Raw genomic sequence first — 10,312 nt, 5'->3', positions numbered from 1 at the left:
CAGCTGGGGGAAGGGAAGGCGGCCTCACCTTGGCGGGTCGGCCTCCGCCATTGGCCGCGGCGCCTGCCAGTCTGGCCCCAGGGGGGCCGGGGCAGGCAGGGCCCCGCGGCCGCCGTGGGGCCGCTCCCGATTGGCCGCGGGGCCCGGCTGCGCGGGTGGGGCTGGAGGCGGAGCGGGCCAATCGGGAGGCCGCCAGTGCGCCGCGGCCTCCTCGTTAACCCTTCCGCTCCCAGGGCGGCGGAGGCGCGGCGCCCTCTCCGGCCGGCCCTTCCGACGGCGCGGCGAGCGTTTGGGCTGCGCGCGGAATGCTTCGACGCGGGGAAGGCCTCGCAGGTAGGCTCCCCGGAGGGCTTGGCAAAGCTGCCTTCCTGCCGCGTACGTGAGCACAGGAGGCAGCAGCCTTCGACGGGGCCAGACGGACGCTCCCTTTAAGCTGCGGAGTCTTGTGAGCGAAAATTCTACTAAAGCTGTGAGCGAGCGGTTTGGCTTCTGCATCAGTTAGGTTGCCCTGGAGCCACGGCAAAAATGTGTGAGCTGGAGGCTAAAGAACTGTGAGCTAGCTCACACTAACTCAGCTTAGAGGGAACCCTGGACCAGATCAATGCTCCCTCTAAGCTGCGGAGTCTGGTGAGCAAAAACTCATATTTTGTGAACCCCTGGCACGAAAGTTGTGAGCGAGCGATTAGGCTACTGCATAAATTACTTTACTCTGGAGCCCGTCCTTCCTGAGCGAAGGCAAAAGTGTGTGAGCCGGAGGAGGCTAAAAAACGGTGAGCTGGCTCCCATTGACTCCGCTTAGAGGGAACACTGGCCCAGACCCTCCGTCCCTCAAAGCCAGTCTCGTCTGCTCAGGCTGGCAGCAGCTCTCTAGGGCCTGTGGCAGAGGAAGGTCTTGCCCCACCCCTTCCACCCCTGGCCCTTTTTAACAGGAGATGCTGCCACCGGGGACTGAACCATATGACCCCTCCCAAGCAGCGTAAGACACTGCATGAGCCAGTCTGGCATGGTGGTTAAGGTGCACGGACTCTAATCTGGGAGAACCGGGTTTGATTCCCCACTCCTCCACTTGCACCTGGCTGGGTGACCTTGGGCAAGCCGTAGTTCTGATAAGAGCTGTCCTTGAAAAAGCGCCCTTTCTGTCAAGAGCTCTCTCAGCCCCACCCGCCTCACAGGGCGTCTGTCTGTTGTGGGGAGGAAAAGGGAGAGGAGTTTGTAAGCCCCTCTGGGACTCCTTCGGGTAGTGAAGGGCCATTGCTCTCTCGGCTCCCCCTACCTCAGAGGGTGTCTGTTGTGGGGAGGGGAAGGGAAAGGAGATTGTGAGCCACTCTGGGACTCCTTCGGGTAGTGAAGGGACATGGGGTAGAAATCCAATCTCTCCTCTCTCTCTCTCTCTCTCTCTCTCTCTCTTAACATCTGCCATATGCTGAATCAGACCTTCAGTCCATCAAAGGCGGTCTCGTCTACTCAGGCTGGCAGTGGCTCTCCAGGGTCTGCAGCAGAGGAAGGTCTTTCTCCTCGCCTCCCGCCTGGCACTTTGAACTGGAGATGCTGCCGGGGATGGAACCAGGGACCTTCTGCCTGCCAACCAGACGTTGTACTGCTGAGCCATGGCCCCGCTCCAGAGCTGCCTTGGTCACTCCGCCTCGGGGCACTGAAAGGCTGAGATGTTTGCCTGTGCCAGAGCCCTCGAGAGACCAAGGAGATAGGAGACCACCGAGGGAGTCCAGCGGTGCCACACAGAAACAGACTGGGGCAGACCACCTCTGTCCATCTCTTGCCTTGACCCAGATGGACCAGGCTAGGCCGGTCTCGTCAGGTCTCAGAAGCTAAGCAGCACTTCCATGAGCTCTGACAGAAACTGCTCTTTTTCAGCACTTCCATAAGTGGGCGGGGAGTGGGCAGCCCTGGACACGGGCAGAGTTATAGAATCATGGAATCATAGAGTCCAACCCCTGCCCCAGTGCAGGACCAGCCGAAAGCATCTCTGAGAAATATTCGTCCAGCCTCATCTTGAAAGCTGCCAGTGAAGGGGGGCCCACCACCTCCCGAGGCAGCCGATTCCACCTTCGAACCACTCTGACCCAGAGAAAGTTTTCCCTAATATCCAGCCGATCCCTTCCTGCATGTAATTTAAAACCACGGCTTCGAGTCCTGCCCTGTGTCCCTGTTCAGCCCAGGGGGGGTCCATCTTGTGGAGCGGGTGAATGAGCTCAAGGTCGGTGTTCTCGTGTTCTGTGATGCTGAGCAAGGACAGTGCAGGTTTCCCCAGAAGGAACTTGCCCCGGGGTGCCGCTCTACTCCATTGCAACTCCCGGCAGCTGCTGGCTGGACCCGCCCCAGACCGAAGCTCGCCTGCAGTCAAGAACATCCAGGGCCGCTGTAGCCAAGACCCGCCTCACCCCTTCGCACACCCAGCCAGCCACTGCTGTGGGAACTGTGGGATTTGCTGCCAGAGGATGTAGTGATGGCCACAGGAATAGACCGGTTTCAAAGGGGATTCGATTCATGGAGGAGAGGTCTCTCAGTGGCTGTTAGACACAGTGACTAAAAGGAACCTCCACATTCAGAGGCAGTCAACCTCTGAAGCCTAGTGCCAGGCCCAGAAGGCAACATCAGGGGAAGGCCTCGGCCTCTCTGCCCTGTTGCTGGCCCTCCGGAGGGACTGGCTGGCCCCTGTGTGAGACAGGCGGCTGGGCTAGAGGGACCCTCACTGGTCTGACCCAGCAGGGCTCTTCTGAAGTTCTTCTCAGGGGAAGGTCTTGGCCTCTCTGCCCTGTTGCTGGCCCTCCAGAGGAATTGGCTGGATACCGTGTGGGACAGGAGGCTGGAGTAGATAGGCTGGTGGTCTGATCCAGCAGGCCTCTTCTGAGGTTCTTGTCAGGGGAAGGCCTCGGCCTCTCTGCCCTGTTGTTGGCCCTCCAGAGGGACTGGCTGGCCCCTGTGTGAGACGGGCGGCTGGACTAGAGGGACCCTCCCTGGTCTGACCCAGCAGGCTTCTTCTGAGGTTCTTCTCAGGGGAAGGCCTCGGCCTCTCTGCCCTGTTGTTGGCCCTCCAGAGGGACTGGCTGGCCCCTGTGTGAGACGGGATGCTGGACTAGAGGGACCCTCTCTGGTCTGACCCAGCAGGGCTCTTCTGATGTTTTGATAATGCATCAGGAAGTCCTTGGTGAGCTACAGAGAGAGAGCTTTCGCGCGTGCTGGGAAGAATGCACCCTGCTCCAGTGCTCAGCTCTGGTGGCCCCTTCTCGCATGTCCAAGGTAGTATCGGCGGCCACTTTGGGGTCAGGAGGGAATCTTTTTCCTCCAGGCCAGATTGGCCCAGGGATCCTGGAGGGTTTTTGCCTTTTTTTCTGGGCACAGAGCAGAGGTCATTGGGGCTGGTGGTGAATTTCCTGCCCTGTGCGGGGGTTGGGCTAGATGAGCCTTGGCTCGATAGTTCTGTGTTTCCCACCCAAACGAGTCCTGGTTCCCAGGCCCACTGAGCCTCCCCCCCTTCCCCACCCACCCCACCCACTGCTGTTCTAAGCCCCCTGCCCCTGGTGCCGTGCCTAAGCCTCACCCTTCGTCCAAGAACCCCTGCGCCCTTAAGGAGGCGAAATCCACAATGCTGCAAACGGCCCAGCTTTTCCAAACTGCCATTTACTACTTTATTTCTTTAAAGTGTATACAACAGGGATCAGACCAAGTTTAAGTTAAAAAAAACAGGAGCCTGCTTGTCGTCAAACCGGTGCATCTGGAAACAACGGTGGATCTGGAAACAAGCGATGCTTCTTTGCATTCGGAGTTTCCCAAGTCCAAATTCTGCCCTTGTTAGGAACTGGGCCAACCAGCCATGTGGATGCATTGGTGCAGCTGCAGAAGCATGTCAAGTGGGGGGTGGGGAGCGGGATCATGGGGTCTGAAGGAGTGAAGGAAGGACAGGGGGTCACCGCGCAGGACTCCTCATGCCAGGGCTGCTGGCCTGTCCTCGGAATTGTCTCCCCATGGACAAGGATTAGAGACACGAACGGTGCAGTTTGCAAAAGCTTGCTTATGCATAGAATTGTTCCATTGGGAAAAAAGGTCAGAAAGCATTGGCTCGTTCGTTATTTTAAAAATCTACCGAACTGAGTCTTAAACTGAGCCCTTCTCTCTCCAACCCTGCCCCCCCAGCACCTGCCTAACCTCTCCCTATTTTCAGTAATTGCCTCACAAAGAGCAGCAAAGGGCTAGTTTTTTTCAGTGCCAGAGCCAGTGTTCCCTCTAAGCTCAGTTAGTGTGAGCTAGCTCACAGTTTTTTAGCCTCAGGCTCACACATTTGTGTCTCAGCTCAGGATGGATGGCTCCAGAGCACACTAATTTATGCAGCAGCCAAATGGCTCGCTCACAACTTTAATGCCAGCAGCTCACAAAGTAGAATTTTTGCTCGCAAGACTCCACAGCTTAGAGGGAACACTGGCCAGAGCCCCAGTTGGTTCTTGGCTCTTTTCCCACCAGCTCATTGGCATTCTGCTTTTCCTAGCCTGAATGTGCTTTCATCCCCGGGGCCAAGATTAATCCTCAGAATTGATTTTGTACTGCCATGATTGGAAGAAGCGAAGTAATAACCATGGAGAACCAGATATCTGAACCTGTGCAGAGTGCTTTTTCAGCCCCGCGAGTGCCAAGGCTGCTCCTCACAGACAAGGATTTAGGCCTACCTGGGAGAGACACAAGACCTACCGGTGGCCCTTCAGCTGCAGGCTAGCAGGGGGAAGGGCTTCTGCTCAGGCAGGACACCAGCTAGAATTTGGAAGGAGAATTTTAATAGGGTTTTCCAGAATTTCTCAGAGGAGGAGTTCTGTGCCTCTCTAGCTGGGCACATCCAGCCCTCCAGGGAAACGTGGGGTCTGGAAGGCGCTGGGGCCGTGGGAGGCACAAAGGCCGTGCTTTGTGGACCAGGCGACGGGCCGCCTTTGAAGCCTCTAGTCAGGCTGCTGCGTCTGGCAGGACGGGTAGCCCTGGCGAAGGCAGCCGTCTGCTTCGCTAGCGCTGATATTCCGGTGGCTGCGCTGATGAGCACGCATGTTGGAGCCCTGGCTAAAGACCCGGGGGCACAGCGGGCAGGCGTATGGCTTCTCGCCCGTGTGGAGGCGCTCGTGGGAAACCAGGTTGGACTTCTGGGAAAAGCGCTTGGGACAGCGGCTGCAGGCGTAGGGCTTCTCCCCCGTGTGGATGCGGATGTGGGCCACCAAGTAGGGCTTGCAGCGGAATGGCTTGGCACAGACTGGGCAGATGAAGGGCCGGTCGGCCGCAAGCAGAGGCTGAGGCGGAGGCAAAGAGATCTGCAGCTGAGGAGGATCGCTTGGGAAGCAGGGGGCGTGGGTGTCCTGCGGGGGTCGGTGGGGTTGGAACACCTCCATCCGGAGGGAGTCTGCCGCGGGGCGCGGGGACTGGAAGTTCTCCCCATTGAAGGCATCCAGTGGGTGGCTGGGGGGAAGAGGGTCCCGGGTGTGGATCTTCTGGTGCGAAAGGAGGTTGGGCTTGTGGCGGAAGCTCTTGCCGCACTGCCCGCAGACGTACGGCTTCTCCCCGGTGTGGATGTGCTGGTGGGAGGCCAGGTAGGCCTTGCTGCCAAAGGACTTGCCGCACTCCTGGCACGGGTAGCGCCGTTCGCCCGTGTGGACTTGCCGGTGGGCCAGGAGGTTGGGCTTGTGCCGGAAGCTCTTCCCGCACTGGGTGCAGGCGTACGGCCGGTCGCTCGCCATCTGGGACAGGGCTCCGGCTTTGGGCACGGAGCCCGCGATCCCTTCGGCCGCCATGTGGACCAACTGGTGGGTGACCAGCTCCTCCCAGCCGTGGAAGCTCCAGCCACACTGGTCGCAAATGAACTCTCCGCTGCCGTGCAGCCCCAGAGCCTGGGGGCCCGGCAAGGGCGGAGGCCCGTAGCCGAAGGACCAGGGGTTGAAGCCGTGGGCGGCGGGGGCCTGCTGGTGCAGCGCCATCTCGGGCCAGAAGGGCAGGCTCCCCTCTCCCTGGCTGACGGGGCTGGGGTTGGCGCTGGTGCCCGGGGGCCCCTCCGGAGGCACGGCTGTATCCGAGGTGGCAGAAGACTGGCCCCCGCTCTGCGGGCGCTGCCGGGCCCACTTCCGGAGGTGCAGGCGCCGGTGGGCGGTCAAGGCAAGGCGGCCCAGGAAGCTCCGCTGGCACCGGGGGCAGCTATAGGGCTTCTCCCTCCTCCAGCTCCTCTGCGCTGTTTTCTCCGCGTCCCTGGTGGTTGGTCGTGCCCTGGCCGGCCTCTGCCTGCCCTGGGACCGGGCCCTCTTGGGCCTCTTCCCCGCAGTCCTGGGGTGTCGAGGAAGGGTCCCCTGCAGCGGCTCAGAGCTTAGCCTGGGTGGGTGAAGTGGGGGGCACCCCCTTCCTTCCTGATCCGGACTCCGGGCTGCTCCGTCGGCTGCAAGGAGACAAGGGCAGCGTCAAGGGCTTGGGTTCAGGCAGGTGCCTGGCCAGGCCAGCGGTGGGTCATGGCAAGGCAAGCAGAGCTCCGGCTGGCTCCTCCCTGCCCCTCTTCCCCTTCCCATAACCTACTAGGGCCTGCCCGGGACCAGCCGAGGGGCAGAGGCCCTCCCTCGGAGACTTCCAGCCGCCCTCTTCAAGGAAACAAAGCATATCGTTCGATCTGTTTTGTGAAATCCCAATTCCAGATGGACGAAATTCTCCGGAGTTAAACTTCCGTTTCGTAAGAAGAACTTCTTCCAAACATCAGATTCTCAGCAGTTGTCTCTACTCATTCCATGGTTAGATCCATTACCATTCATCAACTTCCTGAAGGGTAGGACATATTCTTGCAAGACTGAGTCTTTCCAAATAACGGGCGAACCAGTTCAGTATCAACCCTTGTTTGCCCGTTATTTGGAAAGACTCAATCTTGCAAGAATATGTCCTACCCTTCAAACAACTGCTGAGATTTGGATGTCTGGAAGAAGTTCTTCTTACAAAACGGAAGTTTAACTCCGGAGAATTTCGTCCATCCGGAATTGGAATTTCACAGAGATCGAACGATATGCTTTGATTCTATGAATTCCTGTAATTTTGTAAGATTATAAGCGCTTTTTGCATTATTTCAGCTTCCTTGTTATTCTTTGATGTTGACTATATGAGCTGCACCCACCCCCTTGCATGTCGGCCCTCTTCAAGGAAGGCAAAAGGAGGAGAAAGTGCAAAGCGGTTCACACACACAGCCTGCAGCCCCGGACAAAGTGCGGTATCCCAAGCCCTTACCTGGAGAGTCGCCGTTCCCTGCGGGGAGTGGGGGGTCTGCTTCACACGGGGCCCCTCCTGGAGCCAGTCGGGACAGGAGTTCAGGAATGGAGAGCAGGCATTCTGCAGGGAGACGGGCAAAAGGCCCAAGAAGCATTGGGGTCAGCATCTATGGGACAGCCCTTCCTGGGTGTCCTGGCTTGACTGTGGGGCACCCCCCCACCGCACTGGTGCTCAGGGTTCCCTCTAAGCTGAGTCAGTGTGCGCTAGCTCACAGTTTTTTAGCCTCCGGCTCACACATTTTTGTCTTAGCTCAGGAAGGATGGGGCTCCAGAGCAAACTGATTGATGCAGCAGCCAAATCGCTCGCTCACAACTTTAATGCCAGTAGCTCACAAAGTGGAATTTTGGCTCACAAGCAGTGCTTCCCCTAAGCTGGGTTAGTGTGAGCTAGCTCACAGTTTTTCAGCCTCTGGCTTACACGTTCCTGTCTTGGCTCAGGAAGGGATGGCTCCAGAGCAAACTGACTGATGCCCCAGCCAAATCGCTCACTCACATCTTTTAATGCCAGGAGCTCACAAAGTGGAATTTTGGCTCACAAGCAGTGTTCCCTCTAAGCTGGGTTAGTGTGAGGTGGCTCACAGTTTTTCAGCCTCTGGCTTACGCATTTCGGTTTTAGAAGGAGGGCTCCAGAGCAAACTGATTGATGCCCTAGCCAAATCGCTCGCTCAGAACTTTAATGCCAGTCGCTCACCAAGTAGAGGTTCTGCTCACAGGACTCCACAGCTTAGAGGGAGCGTTGCTGGTGCCCTGCTGGATGACGGGTCCAACTGGCATCTCACTGAGCTCAGAACCAGCCCGAGGGCCCCCTGAGATCCCCTGTGAGGAGGCCGATGATGGGGTGGGAATCGACTCTTGGATCCCCTGCTGTTTTCGTGGCACGCTGAGCAATCCGGCTGAAGGGGCTGCCTGGGGCTGACTGTCCTGAGATCACCCGCAGCTGGCCTTGTGGACTGGCACTGGTGGGGCACAGGGGAGTCAACCCCTCACTAGGCCAGGCTGCTGGGCCGTCCTTTGGGAAGAGAGGAGGGAGGGCTCTCCCCCCGGAATGTGGCCTGGGGGCTGGCAGGGGCCTGAAGCGTCTCTTTGGGCTCCTCTTCCTTTCCTGCAGTTTCTAACTGTCCCTCCCGCAGGGCGGGGGCCCCCTGACCCATGACATGACGCCTGCACTGGTGTTAAAGAAGCCCCCTGATTCCCAGAGGGGATGGCTGCGAGTCCAGCACCAGACCCCCCCAGAAGGGAACGAGAAGCCACGCTCAACTTTACCCAGCGAGGAGACAAGCTCGTAATTCTCCACCATGACGTCTTGGTAGAGCTCCTTCTGCCATTCCGCTAGCTCTGCCCACTCCTCTGGCGAAAAGTAGACCGCCACGTCCTCAAAGGCCACGGGCACCTGCAACGAGCACAGCCCTGCTGAAGGACTCCCCTGCCCAAGGACGGAGCCACACCTGCCGAGGCCCCTGGGCGACACCCTTCTGGGGGGCAGCCGGCTGGGTGTGCAAGCTTTGGAAAGTCAGTGCATGAGACGGAGGGAGCGCCACCTCTCAAAAGCTCAGAGCCCTAAAATCTTGTCTGCCTCTGAGGTGACGCTGCATTCGAATCCAGTCAAGGAAGAGATTGGATTTGTACCCCGCCCTTCATTCTGAGTCTCAGAGCGGCTTACAGTCTCCTTCGCCTCCTCACAACAGACACCCTTTTCAGAACTGTCCTTGAGAGAACAGCTCTGACAGAACTGTGGCTTGCCCAAGGTCATCCAGCAGCTGCAAGTGGAGGAGGAGTGGGGAATCAGACCCGGTCCTCCCAGATTAGAGTCCATGTGCACTTCACCACCACACCAAACCAAAAGAGGCTCCGCAGGATGACCAACGAACGACAGTTTGGCAATTTCTTGTCGTTTCTTTGGTATCTGCAGGCCCCTCGTCATGCGCGCTTCCTTTCTCCCATTGCTGTCTCTGAAGAAGCCGGCCTGGTTGCCCCGAGGACCCTCTCTGGACCCAAAGGGAAGCGGGTCATGCAAAGCAAGCCCCGTGCCCCTCCCGCCCTCTTTCCCCAGCTCCATCGTGGCCCGATCGCAGGCGGCAGGGCTGCAAAGTTCTGGCCCAGCTGCTGCTCCACGTTGGCTGCAACCAAGGCCCGCCTTACACCGAAGGGAGGCGAAGGGCGAGGGTTCTGGCAACGGGTCCCAAAGGGGGCCTCGTTTCAAGCAGATGCGCAAGGGTGGCCCTGCAATTTCAGCTCCTGAGCGGAGGAGCCAAAGGCTGTCCTGACCAGTGTTCCCTCTAAGCTGAGTGAGCGTGAGCCAGCTCACAGTTTCTTAGCCTCCGGCTCACACATTTTTGTCTTCTTCGCTCAGGAACGAGGGCTTCGGAGCAAACTGATTTATGCAGCAGCCCAATCCCTCGCTCACAACTTTAATGCCAGGAGCTCACACAGTAGAATTTTTGCTCACAGGGCTCCGTAGCTTAGAGGGAACATTGGCCCTGACACACACACACCCCACATCCTCCAAATAGCACAAGTTGCCCACACACCTGGTCTGGCAGCGCACCAGCCCACAGCCGGGGACGGAGAACAGGGGCGCAGCCTCTCCGCTTCCCCTCAGGCGTTGCAGGGGCCACGGCCGGCCCACCCTCTTCCTCGCCCCCCCGAAAGGAGTGCAGGCCAGCGCCTGAGCCTTCCGAAGGTGCCGGCCACTTTCCTGCTCACCTGTTCAAGATTCAGCAGCTGCAGCAGCAGCAGCACCAGCAGCCTCTAAGGTCTGGGAGGTACAGAGGACTGTTCCCACAAAGCAGATCTATGCACGGGGTGGGGGTGGGGGGCACGTTCCTCTACCATTGCATTTGGTCCTCTAATCTGTTCTAATTCTGCAGAGTGCCGCTTGGTTGATCAGTCCAAAGCCCACCCGTCCCAGGCAGGGGGTCCATCCCAGGGCCTACCTGAACGAGGCCCCGTCCGGCCATCTCTCCAGCAGGCCAGCGGAAGGGTGCCGTCCTCGGCCGGGGCGCCTTGCTTGCTGCAAGGGTGTCCCCCCCCCC

At 58.9% G+C, this 10,312-nt stretch overlaps 1 protein-coding gene across 1 annotated transcript in view; it reads right to left on the bottom strand.

Annotated features, from left to right (window-relative positions):
- The window catches only part of ZNF775 (zinc finger protein 775), a 25,844-nt gene that overhangs the window by 9,527 nt on the left and 6,005 nt on the right, over positions 1-10,312 (bottom strand). The window contains exons 2-5 of the mRNA XM_015412958.1: positions 8,544-8,703; positions 7,240-7,341; positions 4,947-6,412; positions 29-368 (exon numbers count right to left, since the gene is read on the bottom strand). Coding sequence (XP_015268444.1) covers positions 29-368; positions 4,947-6,412; positions 7,240-7,341; positions 8,544-8,703 — 2,068 coding nt within the window. The remainder of the gene's footprint in view (positions 1-28; positions 369-4,946; positions 6,413-7,239; positions 7,342-8,543; positions 8,704-10,312) is intronic.

Source organism: Gekko japonicus, unplaced genomic scaffold (genome assembly GCF_001447785.1).
Source record: "Gekko japonicus isolate JY-2015 unplaced genomic scaffold, Gekko_japonicus_V1.1 scaffold2050, whole genome shotgun sequence".
NCBI lineage: Eukaryota > Metazoa > Chordata > Lepidosauria > Squamata > Gekkonidae > Gekko > Gekko japonicus.
Note: the sequence above shows the minus strand (reverse complement) of the source record. Positions and strands in the feature narration are given on the sequence as shown.